General features: G+C 42.3%; 1 protein-coding gene across 1 annotated transcript; it reads right to left on the minus strand.

Annotated features, from left to right (window-relative positions):
• Positions 1-525: 525 nt before the first annotated feature.
• IFNGR1 (interferon gamma receptor 1) lies at positions 526-21799 on the minus strand. The gene is made up of 7 exons (XM_079779940.1): positions 21587-21799; positions 12385-12499; positions 10785-10948; positions 8043-8212; positions 5675-5864; positions 2977-3104; positions 526-1625 (listed from the first exon to the last, which is right to left on the minus strand). Exons 1-7 carry the CDS (start codon positions 21669-21671, stop codon positions 1077-1079), a joined length of 1401 nt encoding a protein of 466 aa, XP_079636066.1. The 5' UTR covers positions 21672-21799; the 3' UTR covers positions 526-1076.
• Between the last annotated feature and the right edge of the window lie 6035 nt (positions 21800-27834).

The following is a 27834-nucleotide window of genomic DNA, read 5'->3' on the forward strand; positions in this document are numbered from 1 at the left end:
ATTTTAATTTGCACTTTTAAGTAAGAAGAAAAGTTTTCCATAATTTGTTAATCTACTCATGTAAATTGTATTTTAAAAAATTTTAGTCAGTCTTAAAATTCCTACCCTTAATATTCCCAATAATTCCTTATGTAATATAGATAGATATTAACTAATTCTTGGTTTGCCTCTCACTGGGAATTCTCTCTTTACACCTGATGCTTCTGAGGGCTCCCTCACCCATTCCCATGACTTCAACCACCATCTTTATGGTTCCTCAGTCCACATGCTCTAGAAATCAATCTGCTTCCGCCCCACCCCACCCCCAAACAGCTTGGAACAGTGTTCTGCACACTGGGTGATAAATACCGAAATATAGGCATAAAAGGACCATTTTTTAAGGATTAGACTATTTTTAGAACTATTTTAAAGATTAGTTATGAATAATTAGAAAATAATTCTATAGCATTAATTCATAAAAATAAGCAAATGGATAAAAATTATTCTACTTAACTGCCAAAGTGCTTGAATAAATGAATACAAAAATGAATTTTAAAAATTCTTTATTTAAAAATCTCTAAATGTACCATTCTATAAAAATTATATATGTTTCTATTTACATACTCTTTATTAATTCTGTTGGTATGAATTCAATTTTAAGTGCAATTTTGAAAATCTTCCAGGATTTCTTCTGAAAGTAAACATTTAAAAATATTTTTTACAGAAACTTAAAAAATAAAAGGACCCTGGGAATCACTGTCACAGGAAGCAGGGTCAAGAGAGTCTTCACTGTTACTCAGAGCCTATGTAAATGGAGAAGTTCACGTGCAACAACTGTGTCCCCTAAGAAGGGAGACACAGTTTGTTTTTTCAGTCTTTGCAGTTTTCAGACCAAATGTGACAGTGCCAGACTCTTGACACAGTTACTTAAACCAAGGTATTCCATTTGGTTAATATATAAAAAAGACACCATTTCTGAAATCATGATCTTTTCATGAAATCAAAGCAGAAAAACTGTTCAGGATAAGCAGATCCTTCCAAGTTGGCACATTATGGAAACTCTTCGGAATCTGCTATAACCAATCAGGGACTCTTTACTAATCTTTATAACCAATCAGGGACTCTTTACCACCTTCATCCATAGGCACATCCACTAGCACATGGGGCTTATCGTAACCAAAGGAAGTAATAGTGTTTCTTGGCGCTGTGGGCTCTGGTTCTCCTGTCTTCATTCCAGTTTTGTTACTTGAAGGAGATTCTGAGTCAGATAAGAAGCTGTTGGATTCCACAAGGCCACTATCAGAACCATTTCTGGAGTGATAAGAGTTTAAAGCAACGATGCAGGGTTCAGACTGGTTACTGCCTGAATGGACAGAATCCCTGCTCTTTACTGGGGTCAAAGGGCTACCAGGGGCCATGTCAGGAATATTTTCTTCAGTGGTCCCCACTTGTGTTTCACTAGGAAGATCTCTGTGTTCTACTTTTCCTGGATGGTCCTCAGTCTGCATACTTGAAATTGTTGCTGAAGACAACTGCTCTTCCCAGATCACTTTCTCATTTTCAGGGACAATTGGTTCGTAGATAATGGGTGATACATATTTCGATTCAGATTTTGCCTCTAAAGAGGCATTTTTTACCACAGACACCTAAGGGGAGAGAAATCAATGATTAAAAATAACAAATAAATGGTCTAAGGCTAATGGACAATTAAATATACCACTAAACATCATATTTAGAACAGTATAATAAAATCTAGTGGTTGCACTTTCTTTATTATTAATGAAAATATACTACATTAAGATTAGAAACAATTTTTTAAAAGTTAATATCTTACCAATATATGCTGTTTTTTTGTGCATTACTTTTAATACATATGAATGTTAAATTTGTAATGGGAGTCCAGCTACTTTATAAAATAATTTTACCATTTTCCTTCATAATTATAATTTTCATTGGCTCATATAAGTTCTTTATACCAATGATTAAATAAATTTCTCTAATAGTAGATGTTAGCTGTGTTAACAATTTTTACTATTGATAGAACATGTTGAAATAAATATTCTTACATGTCTTTTTACTTTAGAAATAAAAAGATGGAATGTCTTAAGTTCGAGGGTGGGGCACATTTATGGAACTATGACACTTTGTACTCATTGTATGCTTATCTTCCCACCAGGGCTATATGACCAGTTTTACTACTGCTACTCCTGGATATTCAAGTTTATTTTTTCTTCTCTGGTGAGTATAAAATGGCATACTGTGAGATTGTTTTGTGCTTAATTAATAGTAAGGATGAGGACTATAATATGTGAATTGTCTACTACTTGTTCATAGTTCTTATCCACTTTACTTAAATGTAATGTATTCATAATAAATTTAAATGTGCCCTTGGCATATCACAGATGTTATTCCTATCATATGTGATTCAAAAAGCTGTAATTATTACCCTTTAAATGTTTTCATCATACAAAGAATTTTAAATGTTAGATATTATGTCAAACTTCTAGTTTAGTCTCACTTTTGGCCATCTTTCCTTCTGCACTCCAACCACAGTGAAGTGTTTCTGTATTTTCAAAAGCCATGGTTTCTTGATGTTGGACCTTAGCACATATGGTCCCTTCGTACTGGATAAACTCCGATCTGTCCCTCACGACTGCTCAAGCTTTACTGCCTCTAAACAAAGTCCTTTTTGACACATATATAAAACTCTACTTTTAAACCTGTCACACAGTACACCCACTGAATACTTTTTTTCTCCCACTAGACTTTAAGCTCCTTAACAGACTTGTCTGTACTTTTGCCACATGCATTAAAAAGGCACCTGGTGTGTAGTGAAAAATATGTGGTTTTGGATATGTGGTAGATCTGAGTGATTTATGGAAGGTGGCATGCTGCTGAACATCATTCTACTTTTTAAAAAGTTTAAGAAAGTATCAAAAAGTGTTCAAATCAACACTTTAGTGTATATAATTAAAGAAGTATATTTAAATATGTTACCAAGGACTTGGGTAACATGATGCTTTTTCTCTTAAATGGATTTATCTTCTTAAAGTTGCAACATACAACTATCAGGGTAAGTACTAGAAAGACTATGAGAGCAGCAACAACTGGAATCCAAACAGAATCTGAAAGAAAAGAAAAACCACAAATTAGAATTAAGATGGAACACTGCTATAATCAAATAGTTATAAAGTCTTTGAACTATTCTTTTTTAAAAATGTTTTTATTGCTTTGAGAGAGAGAGAGGAAGAGTGAGAGTAACATCTATGTGAAAAAGAAGCATAGATTGGCTACCTTTTGCAAGCCCCCTACTAGGGATTGAGTCCATAACCCCGGGAATGGGCCCGACCAGGAATGGAACCAGCAACCTCTAAGTGCATGGGATGATACTCAAATAACTGAGCCACACTGGCCAGGGCTGAACTATTATTTATATAGACTAGAGGCCCAGTGCATGATTTAATCATGCACATGTAGGCTGTCTGTCCGCTGGTCGGGACCCGGTGTGGCCCGCAGCTCCTAAGTCCCTGGGCCCCTAGGGCGAGGCGGGGCGGGGGCGTGGTCCTCCTGCGGCCAGAGCCCAGGCAGGGGTCTTGCCTTCGCCTCCCACCCAGGAAGGCCCCATGGGGCCACCGCCGCCTCCTCTGCCTTCGTGGAAACCCGCGTCCTCTGTGGACACCGGACGGTGTCTGGGACACTGCCACATGCTCCTGCGGTCCAACTGCCGCCAGACTCCTCCCCCCGGGAGCCGCGCCGCCCGCCCACCCGCGCTGCCTCCAAACCTCCAAACGCCCGGCTTGCTGCCCCAGAGGCCCGTCTGTGCTGCAGCACAGCCATGGCGCAGACGCTGAGCTCAGCGTCCTGCCGGCCCAATCACCACCCCAGCCACCCCGAGTCCCGCCTCCTGTGTCTCCTGCTGGCCCAATCGTGGGCGTAGCGGAGTGATGGTAATTTACATACTACCTTTTTATTATGTAGGATTACATCAGGTAATACAGAGTGTTAAGAAACACTGACACCAAAGTCAGGAGAGGTGAGTAAAAAATTATGTCCTTCCTAGATAGCAACATATTCTTCCCAGCTCTACAATTCTTAACTTTCTGCGACTATCTTGTCATGACATAATGTGGCTAAAATAGCTTTTTCCTAACAATTTCCTTACAGCCCCAAATATAGGAAGTTTACAGAGCTATGCTTTTCTCTCAGTTAAAGAGGCAAAAGAAGAATTTAAAAAATATTATTTAAATGATACAGTCCCACTCCATAGAATTTTGTTACATTTTATATTTATTTCAAGATTGCAAATACTTATAAAGATACACACACACACACACACACACACACACACACACACACACTCACACACACAGGAAAGTTGCAAAGGAATAAAGTCTCCTTGACTTTTGTTTCAGAACACATACATCTATCATCACTGGTGTGATTTTTCTCTAATGCTGCTTTTTATTTTCACAGTACAATCTTCAGTACTTTTCCCACAGTCCTCTGTTCCGAATTAACAGTACTTCATATCATGGTGGAATTTGGCTTCTTTCAAGGGCATTTCATTACCTTTAATTTCTATTCCAAAGTTACTTCTTTGGAATAGTAATTCTGGAAGTTACTACTAAATGAATGCTTTATGTCACACCTGTTACAGGATGCGAAAACAAATTATTACAATAGTAAAAGGTAAAATGAACTACTAGTACATAACGAAACCAGCACTGGGCTCAGAAGCACTGGCCAGGCAAGCAGGGAAGCTGCTATGAGCCACAGTGGTGCCACTGTGTGGCCACAATATCAGCCCAGATAATTTAGGCATCTTTTTTTGTGTTTGTTTTTTTAAGTAAATCTAGGTTATTTGCATTCTTTTCTCTCTTTTTTTGAGCTTTTCCTCTTATTTTCCTCATTGGTCAGGAAAAGATGATAAAATAAAAATAATTATTTAAAAATGTTAATCCATTTAAGTCAATCTATATTTACTTTTTAATATTAATTGTCAGTGCTTTGCAGTTCACATGACACAAAATTTTAATCAATTAATATTCCTGCTATTCAGTTTTTAAACTTACTGTCCTCATAAAGAACATACATGAATACATATCCTATATAATAAAGATGTAATTTGCAAATGGTCGTTATGCCATGAAGCATAAGGACCGACCGTGTAACGACGGGATCACGGATCAGCAGGAGGGTGGGGCAGAGAGCTACAAACGGGCAGCAGAGAGCTACAGGAGGGGGCAGGGCAGCAAGCTATGAGGGGGGGCGGGGGGCGGGGGGAGGGGAAGCTACAGGAGGGTGGAGCAGCAGACGGAGAGCTACTGGAGGGTGGCATCGAGCTACTGGCGCATGGATTCATGCGCAGGGCTACTAGTCTTGAATATAATCTTGCTGTATTGAAGTAATAAACTGATTTATATTATGCATAATCCTGAAATGCAGACATTTATACACAGTTTTATGTGTTTTTATACTTTTTCTTTCTGTATGAAAAGGTTTTCACATGGCTTTCCAACCTGATTGTTTCATATCTTTTAAGGCCTGAGAAGTGGCCTTATTTGTAATTTTGAACTTCTCTGAGGAATAGAACTATTTTTAAAAGAGCAGACATTACTGAAATTGCAAATTCCCTTTTTTCACATTAAACTATGTTATCACTCTTTATATTTAGGAAAAAATGGCAAGAACTTACCTTTTATGCTCTTACTATCAGGAATGGTAATACAAAGTTCTTTGGACATTTCAGTTTTAAAGGACCTTAAATATGAGATTCCTTCTGCTGAAACACAGTACTTAAAATTCAGTGAGGACACTGGAATACTAAAGTTGCACTGAGTCTCATCACAATCATCTTTATTCTCTTCAATAGTTCTATTTATGATCTATATGAGAAAACAAAACACAGTGAAAAAATTCATGGCTTTTAATCTGCCAAAAAAAAACCAATCACCGTATTTACACTGGCCAAACACCCAGAGAAAGCATGTATGTGATGAATGTTGTACATGACTGAAAAGATTGTTCATATCAGATAAGTCAGTTTGTTACTTCACAGAGCATGATGTAGCCATCAAAATGTTCTTTATAGGCATTAGAAATTTAAAAACACAAATAGGAATGTTTTATTAGTCCTATTTCTGTAACTTAGTTTCTAGAAATAGGACTAATAAAACATTTCTAGAAACTTAGCTGGTGAGAGATAAAAGCATTTTATAGGAATAATAATAGATATTTTATGCAAAAGCTGCAGAATCTCTTGGTAGTAATATGTAGAAGGGACTGAAGCAATCTCTGGGATTTTATAATTCACTCTACCAGTCAAAGTGCGTGGATCACCTGTGCTAGGGCCTGAAAACTCAAGGGCAGGAGAGTGGTGCTGACCTCAAATAACTTACTGTAGGGTGCAGACGAGAGATAAGAATAAAATGTAAGAAATGTAATGAGTACTGCAAGAGGACATCTATAAGGAACTAGGAATAACTAGACCATAGAAGAGGAAAGAGTCTACTGTATCAGAAAATAATTCAAAGGGGAGATGATATGCCAGTTGAATACTGAAGAATGAGTAGAAATTTGCCAAAGGAGAAAGATGAAGAACATTCTATGAAAGAGCATATTACTTACAGGAATTAAGAACAGCAAGCAGTTCACCAAAGCATGAATGAAAATAAGGTTGGAAGGAATGGGGAGACGGGGTGCTGGAAAAGATGTAAGAGGCCAATTCATGAAGACCTTGTAGGCTATGCCAGGAAAGAGAATTTAGGTATTATTTTGTAGCTGATGGGGATTTGTTAAAGAGTTTTAAGCAGTGAAGTAATATGGTTCTAGAAACAACTCTGCTAGCAACCAAAATGATGTTTTAAAATCTAAATCAGATGTTACTCTTCTGTTTAAATTTTTCCAGATGTGCAATATCTCACTTAGAAAAAAAAATCAAATTCCTCTAATGCCCTAGGAGATGCGATCCCAGGGACTTCTCTAACCTCATCTGCTTCCATACCCTGCGGCCTTGCTGCCCCCTTCATGTGCCCGGTGGCCTTTGGCCACACTCTGCCTGAAACACTCTCCCCATCATGATCCATGGAGCTCACTCCTCATTTCCTCCAGCCCTGGCTGTAGTAACAGCTCCTCCGGCAGGTGAGGTCTGCTCTGCCCACCCTACTGAAAGTCACTACCACCCATACCCCGCTGCCCAACCCTCTTCCCTGCTTTTTCTCCGTAGTACTTATCACTTGAGTTTTGTTTGTACTGTCACTGCTTTCTCCTGGTGCCTAGAAGGCACAGAGCACATGCTTGACAAATATTGTTAAATAAAGGAATGGTAGCACTGTGGCAAATGGATGGAATAGAATAATTCGTGATCTGCACACCAGTGCTAGAAAGTAATTATATCCCCACAGTACTACTGTTAGCTTTTTCTCTCATAAACAATGACTCCAAATATAGCTTTGTGTAATTTTACATTACTACCAATGAGGAAGAAAAGATTAAATTTATTCTCATCTTACCAGTGAAGGAATGAAAATATACAGGTTAATATCCTAGATTAGGGCTATTCTGTTATACAAGACCAAGAAAAAACTTAAATTTGTTCACCTGGCCAGTGCTAGTGATTAACTATGGCACCAATTCCACTCAATAGCATTTATATATGTATTTCATTTTTCTTACCAAAACCTAGGATCGGTAAGTCTTGGCTGAATATTCATAAGCATTTTTGTTATTGTTAATCCTCATCTGAGGATATTTTTTCCTATTGATTTTTAGAGAAAGAGTGGAAGAAAGGGGGAGACACACACAGAGAGAAACATTGATGTGAGAGAGACACATTGATTAGTTGCCTCCCACACCCACCCCGACTGGGGCCAGGACTGAGGCTGCAACCCAGATACATGCCCTGGACCAGAATCAAGCCGAGACCATTTAGTCCATGGGCTGACACTCTAACCTCTGAGCCAAACCGGCTAGGGCAAGCATTCTACTTTCTTATACAACATAGGAAAAAACTTGTTAGTGACAGCAATTTTCCATTTTGAAAAAGATGAACTAGAAACACATACCAGTCCTCCATTTATTCTCTCATACACTTTGTACATGAATGTGTCACAAGTTTCTTCTCCATAAATGGCTCCTCGCTCTTCTCCATTTATAATAATTAAAGGATGAAATATATTAATAATGATTTGGTCTTCCTTGTGACTGATCTGCAGTTTAGGTGGTCCAACTTTCCCTGGGTGGGAGGAAGGTAAAAAAGAAGTAGAATTAGTTGGCCCTGGAACTTTATAGTACACTAGAGGCCCAGTGCACAAATTTGTGCAGGGTGGGGTCCTTCTGGGTGGCCCGCTGGGATTGGGCCGAAACCCACAGTCCAATGCCGCCTGCAACTCCTACCTGCTGTTCCCGATCATCCCAGCCCCACTTGTGCCTGCTAAGGGCTTGTGCCCAATCAGTCCTGATCAGGAGAGGCTTGTGCTGCCACAGCAGCGCTCGCCAGCTATGAGTCCTGTGTTTGGAGCCCTCCCGAGGGGAGTGGCCTGCAGGATCGGGCTGAAAATGGCTCTCCGACATCCCCTGAGGGGTCCCGGATTGCGAGAGGGCACAGGCCAGGCTGAGGGACCCCACCGGTGCATGATCGGACCGGGGAGGGACCATGGGAGGGTTCCAGGGCGTGTCTGGCCCATCTCGCTCAGTCCGATCGGCTGGACCCCAGCAGCAAGCTAACCTACCAGTCAGAGCATCTTCCCCCTGGTGGTCAATGCATGTCATAGCAAGCAGTTGAGCAGCCTTAGCATATCATTAGCATATTACGCTTTGATTGGTTGTTCGTTCTGCTGTTTAGTCTATTTGCATATACCCTTTTATTACATAGGACTGCATAAAATTACCAAAATCATACAACCTACCCTTTTTGCTGTTCTAAAGCAGAGCCACATTTAAACCATTCCAAAAAGATCTAGAACAGTGGTTCTCAACCTTCCTAATGCTGCAACTCTTTAATACAGTTCCTCATGTTGTGGTGACCCCCAACCATAAAATTATTTTTGTTGCTACTTCATAACTGTAATTTTGCTACTGTTAATGAATCATAATGTAAATATCTGTGTTTTCCCATGGTCTTAGGCGACCCCTGTGAAAGGGTCATTCGACCCCCAAAGGGGTTGTGACCCACAGGTTGAGAACTGCTGATCTAAAAGATTCTAAGTGTACTTAATAAATTTTTATATATTCTCAGTCAAGAAGTATTCTTATCTAATCTAAACTCCTCTTTAACAGTTTAAATTCATTTCAAGTCCTAAAGAAAAATAGGTGGTCATGAATCCTGGTAAAAAAAACCTTGATATAATAGAACTTATTTTTTCTTTACCTTTGGTTCTGTAGATTAAAAACAAAACAAAAAAACCCCAACTGTTTTCACCTCGCCAGTGTGGCTCAGTGGTTGGGTGCTGACCCATGAACCTGGAGGTCACTGTTCAATTCCTGGTCAGGGCACATGCTCAGGTTTCAGGCTCAATCCCCATTAGGGGGGAGTGCAAGAGGCAGCCAATCAATGATTCTCTCTCATCATTGATGTTTCTATCTCTCTCTCCTTGTCCCTTCCTCTCTCTGAAATCAATACATATTTTTAAAAATGGTTTTCTAAAAACACGATTTAGAAAAGGCGTTTTAGTTATCTTTAAACCTTTGCAGTAACTCTTTTTATCTCCACCCTATGGATATCTGGCATGAAAGCTCTACAAAAGTCTGCTGAATATATTCAATTTTAACTGTGAAAATGAGAACTAGATATTCATTCATTCCAGAAATATTTATGATGTGTCTTTGATGTTGGGGACTTCATTGGTGAGCCATTTAACTATTTTTCACATATTTATTGTATACCTACTGTGTGCCAGGCAGGTCTATTTTTACTCGCCCATGTATCCTCAGGGCCTACCATACTTTGTGGCATAAATTATGCCTTTGATAAGTCTTCTGGGAAAAATCTGACATACAGAGGGTATAGTTGTTGATGACAAAAGCATCATGATCTCTGGGGAATAAAACTATTTCAAGGGCAAGTAGAGAATGGGTTGTGGAAGAGAACAAGTAGGCACAATCCAGAAAGTAGGAGCATAAGGAGGCGGTGGTTGAGGTAATGAAGCATGAAGCTGAACAGTAAGGAAGTAAAGCTGGAAGGCAAGGCACTGAAGGACTGGAAGCACAGGGAGCAGTCAGGTGACTAAAGACTTTGTTTAACCAGAAGTGAGGGTATAAGAGCTACAAGGGAGGACATTAGTCAAAAAAGGAACTGGCATTGAAGATTCTGGAGCTTAAAGTGATAGTAAAGATCAGATAAACTATGGCAACAGGATGCTGGAAGCATAAAGAGCTGAAAATAACTTGGGTTAAAGAGATTACAGAATTCTGGTATTTTTTTAAAGTATGAAGTTGGTATTAAAATTCCCACAACTTTGAGGACTTAAGGTAGACAAGTAAGATAAAGAAGCTGCCAAAGTCCTCAGTGAATGTAACTTATAAAGGAATGACCAAGACAGGGAGGGGCAGGACAGTGCAGAGTCTAGTTGGACAGCACTAATCCACATATTTAAATAGAATGGAAATATAATAGTTAAGTAGGGGCAAAGTGATGGGCACCTCAGTCCTATTTTATGGGACTTGGGAGAAGAGGAAGACATGAATTCCCTAAATTGCTCCAAATGTTTCTTGGGCATTGTAATAATTTTTAGCAATTGCTAATAAAAGCAAATATATACATAGAACACACGTGTAAATACTCTCAAATCTAAAATTGTTCTACTCACCGTGTAGGCACAAAATAAATTCTTCTGACTCTGCATAGGCTGATTCTTCTTGTCCAAGCCTAGCTTTAACTCTGGCCCAGAGAGGATCATGTGGATTCTTAATCGTGGAAGAGATGTTACATTGATGTTGAGACGTATTGCAGGCATCAAACCATTCATCCTCCCTAAAATGAAGAGGAATAAAGAAATACAAAGGTAACTTTTATTAGTATATAAACATGAAACATCTCTGGCTTTGCTTTGCTTTTCATTCACAGCACGGAGCTGGTAGAAAGAGCTAAATAAGAAGCCCTGGCCGGTGTGGCTCAGTTGGTTGGGCATTGTTCCGTGCACCCAGAGGTTGCTGGTTCAATTCCCAGTCAGGGCACATGCCAGGGTTGCAGGCTCGATTCCCAATAGGAGGCGTGCAGGAGGCAGCCAACTGATGTTATGCTGTCACATCGATGTTTCTCTCTTCTCCCTTCCTCTCTCTCTAAAAAAATCAATAAACTATTCTTTAAAAAAAAGAAAAAAAGAATAGGATGAAGAAGCTAGACAAAGTAGGAAGAAAGCCCATACTCTTTGGTCAAAAGTACTATAATTTCCTTTACAATAAAGAGGCTGAATTCAAATTACAAGATCTGTACAAATCATATTCCACATGCAATTTTTAAAAATCTGGTCTTTAAAAAACTCATTTCCATTAATATAACCATTACTCACTTATAGAATCAACCCATTACAAAGACTCGTAACATCTGTAAAAAAGTTTTTTGAAATTTTTCTTTTACTGAAAAATACATGTACACTATGGGAAGTAAGATGACATTATTTTTAATAGAGAACGAAAAGCTTTATTTATTTAGCGTACCTTAAATCTGGGAAGTCAGCCTGGCTGGTTGAGTTTTGTCCTATACACCAAAAGGTTGCCTGTTCAATTTGAGATCAGGGCACATAACCTGGGTTGCAGGTTTGATCCCCAGTCAGGGCACGTGCAGAAGGCATCTGATCAATGTTTCTTTCTCACATTGATGTTTCTCTACCCTCCCCCCACAGCCCCTTCCTCTCTCTAAGCATGTCCTCAGGTGAGGATTTAAAAAATAAATTAAGCCCGGCTGGTGTTGCTCAGTGGTTGGGTGTCAGCCTATGAACCAGGAGATCATGGTTTGATTCCCAGTCAGGGCGCATGCCGGGTTGTGGGTTCAACCCCAAATGGGGGCATGCAGGAGGTAGCCGATCAATGATTCTCTCTCATCTTTGATGTTTCTCTCTCTCTTTCCCTCTCCCTTCCTCTCTGAAATTAATAAAAATATATTTTATTAATTTATTTAAGAAATATTAATATATTTAAGAAAAATAATAACAAATAAAAAAATTTTTTTTTGAAAAGGTAAAAAGAAATCTGGGAAGTTAGTGATACTTGTCTACTTCAATTCTGACAGAAGAACTAAGAGGCAGGAAGTTTTCTGATAAGAACTAATTTGTATCGTTTAGCGCTCTGGAAGTCTACAAGCAGTTCAGGAAGTTTTGCCACAACAGAAGGAAGGATAATGGAAGGGAACACAGTTATGAAATATGCAAGGACACAGACAAAACAGAGTAAAAAAAGAGTAACACTCACCCATAGACTATTACCTGTACAGTAAAAACAGGCTTCTGCGCCATGATTGGGTAATTCCAATATAGGACAGTATTTAAGTTATAGGCCTCAATTTTAAGATTGGTTGGTATAGGCACTGTAAGACATTTAAAAAGTAAAAAGGACAAGAGTAAGAAATTAATTAACATTATAAAATCTTATAAGAAGCTATGTTAACCAAATATAAAAATACTAGAAGCCCGGTGCACGAAATTAGTGCACAGCGGGGGGTTGTCCCTCAGCCCAGCCTGTACCCTCTCCAATCTGAGACTCCTGGAGGGATGTGCGACTGCCCGTTTAGGCCCGATCCCACCAGGGAAGGGAGGGCATCCCTTTCCTAAACGGGAAGTCGGACATCCCTCTCACAATCCAGGACTGCTGGCTCCCAACTGCTTGCCTGCCTGCCTTCCTGATTGCCCCTAACCGCCTCTGCCTGCCAGCCTGATCACCCGCTAACCACTCCGCTGCCAGCCTGGTTGATGCTTAACTGCTCCCCTGCCAGCCTGTTTGCCCCCAACTTCCCTCCTCTGCCAGCCTGGTCACCCCTAACTGCCCTCTCCTGCAGGGTTGATCGCCCCCAACTGCCCTCCCTTGCAAGCCTGGTCCCTCTCAACTGCCCTCCCTTGCAGGCCGGGTGCCTCCCAACTGCCCTCCCTTGCAGGCCGGGTGCCTCCCAACTGCCCTCTCCTGCTGGCCATCTTGTAGTGGCCATCTTGTTTCCACATGGGGACAGGATCTTTGACCACATGGGGGCAGCTATACTGTGTGTTGCAGTGATGATCAATCTGTATATTACTCTTTTATTAGATAGGATAGAGGCCTGGTTCACGGGTGGGGGCCAGCTGGTTTGCCCTGAAGGGTGTCCCGGATCAGGGTGGGGTTCTCTTGGGGCGTGGGGCGGCCTGAGCGAGGGGCCTGTGGTGGTTTGCAGGCCGGCCACGCCCCCTGGCAACCCAAGCGGAGGCCCTGGTATCTGGAATTTATTTTCCTTCTACAATTGAAACTTTGTAGCCTGGAGCAGAGCCAAGCCTGCTGCTTTCTCCGGGGCGGCAGCCATTTCTGTGGCAGTTAATTCACCTTCTACAAATAAAACTTTGTAGCCTTAAGCGGGTGAGCCCGGCCAGGGTGTGCGGAAAGCTTTGCTTCCCCTGTTGCCGCCGGCAACCCTGGCCTGCTCTCTCAAGCTCCATTCTGCCGCCATTTGTTTGAATTTGTTTACCTTCTATAATTGAAACTTTGTAGCTTGAGTGGAGGCTTAGGCCTGCAACGGCTATGGAAAGCTTGGCTTGCTCTGTTACCTGGGAAACCTTGCTCTCTGTGGCTGTAGCCATCTTGGATTGGGGTTAATTTGCATACTCGTCGTGATTGGCTGGTGGGCGTGGCTTATGTAGCGGAGTGATGGTTAATTTGCATATTACCATTTTATTAGAGAGGATGATATTTTTAAAAAGCATAATTCATCAGAATAATAAAATTATTTAAATTAGATTTCTAAAAATAACTTTATTGTAAAATGTATAGAAAAGTTCTGATTCATTTTAAATTACTGAAGCAACATTGTGATATAAGGGAAACACAAATATAACAGAAGCAATAAACTGCCTGTTGTAATAATAATCCTCAATTCATTTAATGGAATTTTCTATATATACTACAGATTGTATTCAATGTCTAGAGAAGAACTGGCTAAACCAGAGATGGTGAATTTCACTCTAAAATACCACCACCCCGGCTCTCAACCCTACACCTAGCACTATTACACATCTTTAGTACCTTTTCTATAGCACAAGAACAGATGCCATCGACCATTCCAATTTCAACAGTTTGCTCTCTGTAGTATGCAAGGTTTTTTACAAAACAAACCCAATATTTCTTCTTGCCTTTGCTCTTTTAAATCATTTCATAAAACTTCTCTTGATAAGGTGTGAGCCACATGATGTCACTTTAACATCTTCTCATTAGACATAACCAAAACTGCGATCTAGTTATTAAAAGTAGTCATTTTCCCCGGTTGTTGTCCACCATCCCTTGGAAAATTAAACACACACCACACATACATACATTCTCCATTCTTTCCCCTCTCTCGCCCTCCTGTCTTCCCTCCCTTCTTTCTCTTCTTTATGAATAAACATGAAGGTATTAAATACAATTAGCAATATAATCCCAAATGGAAAAGTCTATTAAACATGATTTACTCATACAATTAAAAAATAAATGAATGGCAATGTGGCCAAGGTTCAGTGGCTTCCTAACATAACTTGTCATCCTCTTCAAAAATTCTGAGAGCTACAAGTATACTTTTTAAAGCACCTCAGATGATAATGATGATCACTCAGGTTTATATCAAGCAGACCACTCTAAAAATATATATATATTCCTTGGGTTGGACATTAAGAAATCTGGGTTCGCCCGGCAGGCAGGCTCAGTGGTTGAGCGTGGAGCTATGAACCAGGAGGGCACGGTTAGATACCTGGTCAGGGTACATGCCTGGGTTTCGGGCTCAATCCCTAGAAGAGGGTGTGCAGGAGACAGCCAATCAGTGATTGTCTTTCATTATTGATGTTTTTGTCTCTCTTTCCCTCTCCCTTCCTCTCTGAAATCAATACAAATATTTCAAAAGAAAAAAGAAATCTGGGTTTTTTCCTGCTGTACTACTACCTAGTTATTTCAGATTTCCTCTTTTGTCAAGTGAGGTGTTTACTTTCCGTTGAAGGAAACACTTACTCTATAGCATTTGGCAGGGTAGACCGAGGCTTCCTTAATAGGATTCTTTGACTTTCTGAAACAGACTAGTTTCAAATAGTTTACAATCTAGGATTGAGGCAGAAATAAAAGGTACAACCCTGGGTTCAATTCGATGTGAACATCAAATAACAATCATGCATATAAACATAATTTTGCAACCAGATAAGAGAGGTACCTGATGCTAAGAAAACTCATAATGAATCTGAACTTCCTTCAAAAGCCATTCTTAATTTTAGCATCTTTTGCCTCTCCAGAGGTGTAGAATTTTCAAACCATCAGGTCCTGGTTTCTTTTTATTTAACAGTCTTTTCCTCTTGATTACTCTCTCTAGTTTTGCATTTACTAGAAGCAAGAAGAAACTACATGGCACCTTCAACACTTTGCTTGGAAACCTCCTGTTAGGTCATGCGGATCACTTTCATAGTGTAGCCAAGCTTTAAGCTTTCTGCCACTACATAACAAGGATCTGCCTTCCTACAGTTTCCAATAATGGCAGGTTTTTCCCTACCTTTCAAGCCCCTGCTAAAATACTACTCCCAATGGGAATGACTTTTTAACTGTATATACTCAATCTGAAATTTCTGGGTTTGAAAAGAAAAGGCATATAGAAATCAATCTATATACTAGAATAGCAAATAAACTCTATTTATATTAAAGAGGTTACTGAATCATATAAAACCACAAAAAGCCCAGCTGGTGTGGCTCAGTTGTTTGAACATTGTCAAGGTTGCTGGATCAATTCCCGGTCAGGGTACATATTCGGGTTGCGGGCTCCATCCCCAGTATGTGGCCTGCAGGAGGCAGCTGATCAATGTTCCTCCCATATTGATGTTTGTATCTCTCTCTCCCTCTCTCTTTCTCTAAAGATCAATAAAAACATTAAAAATAATTTTAAAAACTAATTTAAAAAAACCACAAACAACATTATTTTTGTAATGTTAGTTTTTAACGTGAATCAAACTGTGTTTCCCATAATTTAAGTAAAACCTGGACATGGTTAGACTAGGACAAGGTCTTAAAATCATAGCTTTCAAAGTAATCAAAATAGGTGGCAGGAGGAAGAGGTTTTGATGGATTACAGCAGACAGAAATTACTAGTAGGTTAAAGGAGAAACTGTTAAATATTTACACAAAAGGATATCACTTGTGGTTTTAATGCTATGAGAAGAGAAACCATGCGGTTATTAGATACCTGCCTTTGTCCTCTGCTAAAATCACAAAATAGACATGAGTTTTCTCATTAAAACTCAGAATTTTGTAGCCTAAAGTTAAAATTGTTGTATGTTCTGATTGAAATAATTAAGGCTTACAACAAACTTCAATTCATAATAAATTTATCTTAGGTAAAGAAAACAACATGTATATATAGCAAGAGAGTATTATGCATAGAGGTTAAGGAAAGATCCCACCAGATCACATGAAATAAGATAATCTAACAGATTTCCCATCTCTTCAAAATGCCCAGATAGACAGTTTCTATAACTGATGTTATTTTTGGATATGGATTCAGAGTTATTTGGTGCACATGTACACACTACCCAGAGTAATCTAGATATTTTAGAGGAGTTCTTCCCAGAACTCCTCTAGAAACTAGCAGCTGAAGATTTAACCAAACCAAACACAGGAGAGAAGAATCAGATTTTCATAACACTCAATTACAATGGGGGGGAGGGGGGAGTTCTGGTTACAGACAAGTGTTTCCTTGTGATAAACTAACAGAGACAGAATATGAAAAAAGAGCAAGGGAGAGGATGGAAAATACTGATGAAGATCACATCAACAAGTCATGAAGTAGTGCCACTGGACAGGACAATGAGGTTGTCACCAAAGACCAAAATACAGCAGCCAGTACAGTTCTGGGGACTGTTCATTTCTGGGGAAGGTAGGGTGGAGGGGTAAGCAGACAGCCACAGACATCTGATTTCTGCTGTATGGATGGTGACAGAAGTAAGGGCTAGCTACTACCAGTGCTGCATCCCATAACTGACAAAAGCACCTGTTGCCTCTACTCAAAGAGGGACAGCCACAGGAGTTCTTCACTAATTTTAACAACAGTGGTCGCCAACTCTCTATCCCTCTCTCTTCCTCTCTGTAAAAAATCAATAATATATATATATATATATATATATATATATATATATACACACACACACACACACATATATATACATATATATACATATACATACATATATATATATATATATATATATATATATATATATATATATATATAAAGAAAAGTTTAAACATACCCAGAGCATTATCCTAAAGTCAGACTGAGTAGAAGCATGGTTGAAAAAGTAGAGAAAGTGAATTAAAAAGCTTCACATCTATGCTAAAGTACAGTGTGCTCTTCAGATAACATCCAGAGTGGAAGATCAAACCAGAAGGAGGTAGCCACTAGCAGGCACTGATTCACTTAAAAATATATATTACTTTTATATGTAAAAGTGCCTGAAAAGTGAAACACGAATAATTATTAGATGATACACACAGATTTTTTTTTTTGCCTATAAATTCACTTGAGAAATATAAACAAAAGCCCACAGCTATAATATATTCCCAACCTCTTGGATTTTTCTAATCCCTTGCCTGTTTCCCTGTTCCTACCAGGTCCCCTCATCTAATATAAACTTCCTAATACACAGTCAAAGCCACCACTAAGAAGAGTTAACACACTGAGTGTGTATTAAGTGCCAGGCACTGGAGAGTCAGAGAAGCTAACCGAGAGCCAGAGCCGGTTGTCTTTGTGGGTTTTCCTCCTACACTCTTAGAGATTGCCTTTTACACTAATCCTAAAAGCATAGGGAACACAACAAAATCTAGAGAAATGCACTGAAAAAACTGGACAGCTGTATTTAAAATGCACTGAAAAAAGGGGGTATCACTGACATTTGTGTTTACAAAATGCTGGCATACAGAAGGCCACAGCAGATCTTTCTATAGGGGATGGGCAGGCAAGTCTACTCCCAAGGCCTCCCAAGGATGTGCAAATTCTTTTTTTAAAAAAACATATTTTATTGATTTTTTACAGAGAGGAAGGGAGAGGGATAGAGAGTCAGAAACATCGATGAGAGAGAAACATCGATCAGCTGCCTCTTGCACACCCCCCACTGGGGATGTGCCCGCAACCAAGGTACATGCCCTTGACCGGAATCGAACCTGGGACCCTTGAGTCCGCAGGCCGACGCTCTATCCACTGAGCCAAACCGGTTTCAGCAGGATGTGCAAATTCTGCAGTCACAAGAGACTCCATGTTCAGGAGGGCCCTCAGAAGGTAGAGTCTTGGCACTTGGTTAAATCCTCTGCTTAAGCCAGGAACCTGACTCATCTCTTCTCTTCCACATCCAGTCAGTCACAGGTCCTGCTGACTCTGCCTTCTAAATATTCACCCAACTGTGTCCTCTCTTCTCCATTTCAACTGCCACTTGTTATCAACTCCTCCCAGACTTAACCAGCAACCGAACTGGCCTCCCTCCTTTAATTCTACCCCCAAACTATTTTGTAAGATGATTTTTCTAAATGGCATATGTAATCCACCATAAAATCATTTCTCCTCTTAAAATAATCTAATGGCTGCCCGGGTGGTGTTACTCAATGGTTGAGCAATCGACCCATGCACCAAGAGGTCACAGGTTCCATTCCTGGTCAGGGCACATGCCCGGGTTTCGCACTTGATCCCCAGTATGAGGCATGCAGGAGGCAGCTGATCAGTGTTGATGTTTCTCTCTCATCAATGTTTCTCTCTCTCTCTCTCTCTCTCTCTCTCTCTCTCTCTCTTCCCCTTCCTGTCTCTCTAAAATCAATAAAAACATACTTTTTTTTTTTTTAAATCAATGGTTGCCCACTGACTTGAGCAAGATATAGTGAGATTATTTTCTTAGTTCAGCACCTGTACTTCTTTCAGGAACTTTATTTCTCTTCTGGGAACTCCCCTACTGCCCTCCCCTGAAATGATGTACTAACCATGTGTGCTGGCACCTGACCCAAGCTGGGTAAATCCAAGCCTTCCCTTGAGATTTTGTTAGGTTAGAGGAAGCTGCAAACTGTCGAAACCCAAAAGCTGTCGACATCCATGATTCCTGCCAACTAGGGAAAGTGGTCAACACTAAGAGAGTATTAAGAAATGGAGAGTCTTGGTAGTTTGACTTTCTGGCCCAGCTTTTTGAGGCCCACCTTTCCATTTAACTCTAGCTTAGATGCTTGGAGCTGATCAATTCCTCTTTTTGCCCAAGTCAGGCAAAGCTGTGTCTCTATCCTTTGCTGTTACACATGACCATCCCAAGACACTTTACTAATTAGTTCCTACTTTTCCACTCATCTTATCTCTCCTTGTATCCTCACACACATATTTTAAAATAAAATGCTTAACAGTCCACTAATTCAACATGCTGTTTCATGCGTCTTCCTTTGCACACACAACTGTCTCTGCATCTCCAGTTCCAATTCTGGAGTCATCTTCTCATCTTTCCTAACTCCCTGGTCAGAGCCAGGTAACCACATGTTGCTTTCCAGCAGCCTGAGCAGTAAATTCAAGCTCTTATCATAATGTACTACAGCTTCCTCTGTGTATGACTAACTTGCTCTAGTAATGACAGTTTGCAGAGTATATGTGGAATCCAATGAACAAAATAAACTAACAAAGCTGTAAGAGAGGAAGGGGGTAGGGAGGTTGGGTGAAGAAGGTGAAGGGATTAAGCAAAAGCAGCAACAGCAACAAACATACCACACATACGGACAACAGTATGATGATCACCAAAGGGAAACAGAGGAGGGGGAAGGTAGAAGAGGATAAATGGTGATGGAAGGAGACATAACTTGGGGGGGATGAATACACAATCTACACTAATAAAAGAGAAATATGCAAATTGACCACACCTCCACAACACACACCAGCCAATCAGGAGTTGGTATGCAAATTAATCCAACAAAGGTGGTGGGTTAATTTGCATATGCAGGCCGGAGAGAAGACTGAAGAGGCTTGGCTTCTCTGCTGAGGCCGGAGCAGAGAAGCCTAGTCTCCCTGTGGAAAGAGCAGAGAAGCCTATCCTTGAGGCTTGGCTTCTCCGCTCTGGCTGCAGCAAAGGCCTGGGTCCTGGGTGCCAGAGGAAAACTGGTGCTGGCAGCCAGGGTAAGGAAGGGCTGTTGCACAAATCTTCGTGCAACGGGCCTCTAGTATAATATACAGATGATGTTTTGTAGAACTGTACATCTGAAACCTATATAATTTTATCAACCTTTGTCAGCCCAATAAATTAATAAATTAAAAAAAAAGAACTTGGGAGTCTGGAGCCCAACTGCCAGGTTCCCCACCGAGTTTCAGCAGCCCCTCTACAAATTGGGCAGACCTCTCCGTGCCTCAGTTTCTCATCCATAAACGGAGATACCCATAGCGCCGACTTTATAGGGTTGCTGTGAAATCAAAATGTGACGAGAATTCAACAACAGTGCCCTAGCGCTTAACAACTGTTAGCTACATAATCATGATCCTTGAAAACAGAAACTAACTCCCCTATTTTGTATTCCCAACACCTGGTACAAAGTCGGTCCCAAAGAATATGACCAAGTATTTGTTTGCTTGACTTTTTAAAGAACAAGCCTACGGGGAGCTGATAGGAACGCCGCACACCTAACGGGAGCTCAAGGAGGAAGTCACAGCACAGAGCTTCAGACCAAGAGTTTGCCAAGGCGGATGGAGGCTGGGCCTCCCTGACCCCTTCCAGGCCAGCGCCGGCTGTGGACAGGAAGGAGACACTCAAGACTAATGGGGGGGGGGGGGGGGGGTTTCCGGCCATTTAAGTTTATTCCCCTTGCAGACGAGGGATAAACCTACTAGTAAAATGATCGCGTTAAGAGTTCCGAGTGGCCATTACACCGAGCTCTGGGAAAGCGTTTCTCAGCACGTTTCCTGGGAAATCTCAGTAAGCAGGCGGAGGTCAAAGGCTCCCAGGGAAGAGACCCACCGCTAGCCAATCCGGCAGGGCACACGCCCAGCAAGAGACGCAAGATGGCCAATCGCGGCACCATTCCCAGCGGGCCAAAGAACAGCTTCGCTCCCAGCCTGAGGCTTTGGGGTCCACCCTAAGGGTACCCTGTTAAGCCAGGAGCTGTGTGGCCAGCTTACACAAACGCTGGCCAGGAAACTCACTTACGTAAAAAATGAATGAGAAGAACTAGAGAACTGAGAGGCGTGCTTTGTTATTTGGCAACAACGGAGGTGGGAAGAGAAAGGGGACTGAAGTGTGCAAACCGCAGAAACCCGAGTCGCTTTCCCCACGGCCGCCCACGTCGCGCCCGACGCCCCAGAGCGTCCGAGAACCGACCGCCCCGGGCGACTGCGGCGAGGCCCCTCCCACGGGGCTTCCCGGCCGCGGCGGCCTCCTCCCTTCCCTCCCGTCTCCCCGCCCGGCAGCCACCCGGCCGCGGCCGACCGTACCCGAGGACGGCTTCGGATCCGCGGCGCTGCTCTCCGCCCAGCTCGCGGCCTGCGTGATGAGGACGAGGAGAAGGAGGCGAGCCATGCTGCTGCGGGCTGACGGGCTGCGGGCCCCGAGCGGCTGCGGGTGTCTCCCGCCGGCCCTGCGGCCCGGCCCGGCCTCACTTCCGGAGCTCAAGGAGGCAGGGAGTGGACACTGCGAGATTAGAGCCAGGGGCGGGACTAGGAGACTAGACCCCGGCCTGGAGGCGGGGCCGGGGGCGGGGCCGGGGGCGGGGCCGGGGGCGGGGCCAGGACGTGAGCTGAGAGGCTGGAGACCGTCCAGGAGTGGATCCAGGGCTGGGAAGCAGAATTGGGACGAGTAGGCAAGGAGAGGCCGATTTCGAGGTATCCAGGCGTTAGGGGCAGGACAGTCTGGAGTCGCAACCTGGGTGCAGGGGTTTCTGAGGAACTTGGTTACTGTTCGTTGTTGTTGTTTTTTTCCATGCTTGGCACCACCTCCCACGATTCCACTTCCTATTTTCTCAGTATCCTGGGGTTGAAAGCTTTGCCCTCCTAGGCCGCAACCCAGCCCGCATCGGTGTCTCCTATTAGACTTCCCGTCAAGGCATCTGGGAACTTGAGAGTTTAGAACAGAAAGAGCCCTTAAAGTGCCTTCTCTAATCCCTACACTTGTATTTGAGGAATCTGAAGCTTCGCTGGTGAAATGTTTTATGGAAACTTCCACAGCCCAAATCGATTTGGATTGGCTAAGAAATACACTGTTCTTGAGGGAAAGTAGCTTGTATTCCTTTTTCAGCAATTAAGTATCAAATATCAATTTATTAAATAGCCTCTCATCATGAGATCTACCCGCTTTCACATCTGCTGTTACTCCCCATCAATCCCATCCCACTCCAGCCACATGGGGTGTGCATAAAGCTAACTACCTCACCTGTTTCAAGTCTCTGCTTATCATGACCTTTTGTAAAAATTTGAAATTTCAGCCCACCTTCCCTTCTTTTTATCTTGACCTATATTTTCATGGCACTTAGCACCTTCACCCCACACTCTGCAATATGCATAGTGTTCCTTATTTTCTCAAACTCCATAGGGCTGAAACCTTTGGCACTCAGTAAGTATTTGTTGACCGAAAGAATACATGATTACACTACAGTTAATTTCCTCTAAATTTTAGAGGAAAACCATATGAAAATAGTGTACAAACTTGAGAGGAATGACTAGCTAGATCATTTTATTTATATGAATAAATAAATCCCTTCGCTCAGTACGTCTCCAACTTCAATGTACAGGTGAATCACCTGGGGTGAGGTGGGGCTTGTTACAATGCAGATTCGAGTTCAGTAGGTCTGGTTCAGGTTGGGGCTTGAGATGTTATATTTCTAATCAGACACTCAGGGAATGCCAATGCCAATGGCTCTCGGGCCACACTTTGAATAGGATGGCTTTAGCTCCATCTAGTCTGCATTTTGGGGAATATTTTGTTGGATGTGTTTATGATGACACTGCCTTAGTACATTCAGGCTGCTATAATAGTATGGCATGGCTTATGAAAAACAGAATATTTTTTTCTCTCACAGTTCTGAAAATGGGAAGTCTGAGGCGAGGGTGCCATCATGGACCACTGAGGGCTCTCTTCTGGGTAACAGACTTCTTGTAACCTCACATGATGGAAGAAGTAGGGATCTCTCTGGAACCTGTTGAATAAGGGCACTAATCCCATCCATGAGGGTTCTACCCTTGTGACTTAAGCACCTCTCAAAGGCCCAACCTCCTTATATCATACCTTCGAGAGTGAGAATTTCAACCTGTGAATTTTGGGTGGACATAGCACTCACTGTAGGACAGGGACCTTCTAGTCACTGTAAGGATGTACGGATAAATAAGAACTGATCTTTGCTGTTTAGGAGTCTATGGAATAGAACAGAACATAATATTCAGTTCAGTAAACAATTTTGTGGTAGCCATCACAGGTTGGGTTACCCAGGAAGTAGAATCTGAGGGGGAGATTAGCATGCAAGACATGCTCTTGTATGGTCTTAGGATCAATCCCTGTGAAAGGGAGGTGAGCAGAGGGAGAAGCTGATCTGTAATGCCATTGCAACAAAGTCTTCAGAGACCCCTTGGGTCTGGGATGGCCTTTTAAAGGTGTCTTGAGTTGATATGAATGGCTGGGCCTTCAACTGGATGCAAACCAATGATTTGGGGCTGTCCATTTCTTTAACTGAGGCTTCTCCAAAGAGTGCTGAGAGCTGAGGGTTTCTGCCAGGACTAGGGAGCAGATGGGGCTAAGTCTTCTATTCCTAAAGGGGGATTGGGCCGAGCTTCACAATCGGTGTCTACCATAGAGGACTAGCCTTTTGAGGCACTGTGCTAGTCACTTGTAGACTGAATATATTGATTAATTCATTAATATTATTGAGTGCCACTGTGTATGTCCAGCACTGCTGCACAGTGAGATATAGACTTGAGCAAGGCAGATATGGCCCCTGCCCTCATGGCACTTACAATCTACTAAGGGATTAAGCCAGCATTAATCAGCCCTAGCTGGCTTAGCTCAGTGGATCAAGCATTGGCCTGTGGACTGAAGGGTCCTGGGTTCAATTCCAGTAAAGGGCACATGCCCGGGTTGCAGGCTCCATCCCGAGTAGGGGCGTGCAGGAGGCAGCCGATCCATGATTCTCTCTCATCATGGATGTTTCTATCTCTCTCTCCCTCTCCCTTCCTCTCTGAAATCAATTAAAAAAACAACAACAAACTAACAAAAATCCCAAGCATTAATCAAGCTATTACACAAATAAGTACTGAAACTGTGGTAATCATTATTAAAGACAGCAATGGATTTACAGGAGCATAAACAGAGACTTAGCTCAGTCTAAGTTTTAAGAACATTTTTTCTTAAGGAAGCTACAATTATAAGGTGAAAGATAAGGGAGAATTATCCTAGATAAAGCTGGGGTTGGGGAGTGGGGTCACAAGCTAGTAAGAGAGGTAGGAGGATGATCAGTAAGATATACTTAAAAATTCAATATATAGATCTTATATAGACACACAGAAGTAAAATGGGCAGTGCCTTTCCTTGGTAAAAATCCAATGCCTAATGCCTAAGAATATCCAAGTATATGTTAGTCCTACTATATCCTCTGGTGAGTTTTTAAAAACCAAGAGAACCAATATGGGGTGAGAGGTGGATGATTCCAGGGCCAAGTGCAAACTGAAGTGCTGCTCAGAAATTTGAAGTTTACACTAAGCACAGCCTAGAGGAAGGAAGTATACAGGCCAACTATTTGAAAGAGAATAGAGACTGGGTGTGCAGTGAAAACTGGACACTTGTCTCCTGGTGCTGAGCAATTCCTTCCCCTCTTTTTTAGAGCAGAAATGTCTGCCAGTTTCCCTTTAAAGCAAGGCAAGTTTGTGGCATTTAGTACTAAATTCTAACATTCTATAATTTATAGCCAATACTCTCCTGCCCTCTCACTCTATCCATGTCCCCACACTGTCCCTTTCTTAGCTATGTTTTTGCCATAGCACTTATCATTCACAAATATATAACTACTAAAATTGTGGTAAGCATTACCAAAGAGAACAACTGCACCTAGACAAGTGCCTATCATTCCATTAATATTGAGTAAATATTTAATATTTTACAAAACGTCTCCTAGTAGATGGCTTATATATAAGCACTACCTAAGATTGATGCCACATGCAAGTTAGTGACAGTGACAGACATTTTTCATTAGCTGACTGCTAATAACCTTTCTCAATGTCCTTCTAGCTTGCTACCTTCCTACTATAGAGGCTCTAAAAGCTCAATACTCACTTGCCCAATAGTCACAGCAGTTAAGCATAGTCATATGACACAGTTCCAGTCAATGAGACAGAAGTAGGAGTCTTCCTGTGTGCATGCATACTCATGCTACAGATGCAACAGGAGAGGGTGCTGGCCTTGACCCTTTTCTAATCTTGCTGCCCTAAATGTAGGCACATGCTGCCTGGATCTGCAGCAGCCATCTTGCAACCAAGGTATTAATATTAGCATTGAGTCCGGGTGAAGCTGATCCCGGGTCCGGGTGAGGCCGTGCGCCCCTGGGTCTGGGTGAGGCCGGGTCCCGGGTCTGGGTGAGGCCGCGCCCCTGGGTCCGGGAGAGGCCACGTGCCCCTGGGTCCGGATGAAGCTGGGTCCCGGGCCCGGGTGAGGCCGCACGCCCCTGTGTCTGGGTGAGGCTAGATCCTGGGCCTGGGTGAGGCCACACGCCCCCGGGTCTGGGTGAGGCTGCGTGCCCCTGGGTCCAGGTGAGGCCACGCACCCCCGGACCGGGTGAGGCTGGAGCCCGGGTCCGGGTGAGGCCGCGCACACCTGGGTCCGGGTGAGGCCACGCGCCCCTGGGTCCGGGTGAGGCCACGCGCCCCGGGTCCCAGATGATGCTGGGTCCCAGGTCTGGGTGAGGCCGTGCGCCCCTGAGTCCGGGTGAGGCCGCGCCCCTGGGTCCGGGCGAGACCAAACCAGAGGGAGTCGGACCTGCATTACCACCATTTGTCCACCATCCAGAACTGAAAAGTCAGTGCTGACATGTACACATAAGGAACTGGTGGACATTGAAATTGGGTCTCAAAAGAACTGTTGGTCCAGAAAGAAACTCACTACAGACTGATTCATTTGCCTGTCAGCATAACTATTATTGCTCGTCTCACATTCGGTTCTTATAAGTATATTTCTAGTAACACATGATCTCACTCATCTAGGGGAAATGATGAACAACATAGACTGATGAACAAGAACAGACCCAGAAACAAGGAGGCATCGATCGGACTGTCGGGCCTCAGAGGGAGGGTAGGGGAGGATGGGGGTAGGGGGGAGAGATCAACCAAAGGACTTGTGTGCATGCATACGAGCCTAACCAATGGTTAAGGACAACAGGGGGGTGGGGGCATCCATGGGGAGGGGTGGGGGATGGGAATGGGGGGATGAGGACAAATATGTAACACCTTAATCAATAAAGAAATTTAAAAATAAAATAAAATTAATAACACCCCCCCCAAAAAAATAAAAAAAGAAGAAAGAAAAAAATATATATTAGCATTGAGCAGTTGCACCAATATCTTCAACAACCTACCTCTACACAGTGGTCGGCAAACGTTGGCTCGCGAGCCACATGCGGCTCTTTGGCCCCTTGAGTTTTTAGCAAAGGCCAGCTTAGGAGTACCCTAATTAAGATAATAACAATGTACCTACTATATAGTTTAAGTTTAAAAAATTTGGCTCTTAAAAGAAATTTCAATAGTTGTACTGTTGATATTTGGCTCTGTTGACTAATGAGTTTGCCGACCACTGCTCTAGACTCTTATTATAGGCCAAAAAATAAAGTACTATTAGCCAAAGCCAGTTTGGTTTTCTGTTAATTGAGCTGAACGTTTTCTCACTCTGCCTAGCTGGTGTGGCTCAGTAATTGAGCAGCGACTATGAACCAGGAGGTCATGGTTCAATTCCTAATCAGGGCACACGCCCAGGTTGCAGGCTTGAACCCCAGTGGGAGGCATGCAGGAGGAAGCTGATAAATGATTCTCTCTCATCATTGATGTTTCTATCTCTCTCTCCCTCTTCCTCCTTGAAATCAATAAAATATATTAAAAAAATTTTTTTTTCTCAATCCATGCCAGGACAACCTAAATAAAAACTCTTTCAGAGAGCTAAAATAAACCAAAATGGAAGGGAAGATAGCTGGGGGGAAGGGGAGCAAAAATAAAAAAAGAAGAAACAACTAGCTCAGGGACAGAAAGTAGAACACTAGAATAATAAGCAAAGGTCCCTGGTGAGGAGAGAACCAGAGGCCCAGGTTTTGGAGCTGCAGCTGTAGGCAGAGGCTTGGTAGCGCTTTGTATACCGGGAACAATGTTCCCTCTCTGTAGCCCCTGAGGACCAGCTCACGGGGGACTATTTCCTCTTTGACTGTCCCACACATCTTCACCAGAATCACTTGTCACTAAAGGTAATCTGAGTGTCTTTGTCCCTTGGAACTAAAAGAGCGCACCTAATAATTTCAGTCCCATAAAGGACAGCTACCTTGTTCTTTTAGAAAACACTTCTCAACATCATAAGACACTGGTCTAGATAAACTTGCTAAAAAAAGAACTAGTGACGCAAAGAAGTAGTCAATTTGTCCTCAGTACCTCACACTTCCTCTTACAGGGCTTCTTCCTCTTCGTCTAAGTGCTTTCCTTCACTGCACTGATGCCCAGTGCCGTCTTGC

This window comes from Cnephaeus nilssonii, assembly GCF_951640355.1.
Source record: "Cnephaeus nilssonii genome assembly, chromosome: 9".
Lineage (NCBI taxonomy): Eukaryota > Metazoa > Chordata > Mammalia > Chiroptera > Vespertilionidae > Cnephaeus > Cnephaeus nilssonii.

What these genes read in the sequence shown, in the direction of transcription:
- IFNGR1 (XM_079779940.1), bottom strand. Translation starts at nt 21,671, where the DNA reads ATGGCTCGCCTCCTTCTCCTCGTCCTCATCACGCAGGCCGCGAGCTGG. An exon ending in GGATCCGAAGCCGTCCTCGG is followed by an intron (nt 12,500 to 21,586) that starts GTACGGTCGGCC and finishes AATGTCTTACAG; the next exon opens with TGCCTATACCAACCAATCTT. An exon ending in GTACAGGTAATAGTCTATGG is followed by an intron (nt 10,949 to 12,384) that starts GTGAGTGTTACT and finishes TCTTCATTTTAG; the next exon opens with GGAGGATGAATGGTTTGATG.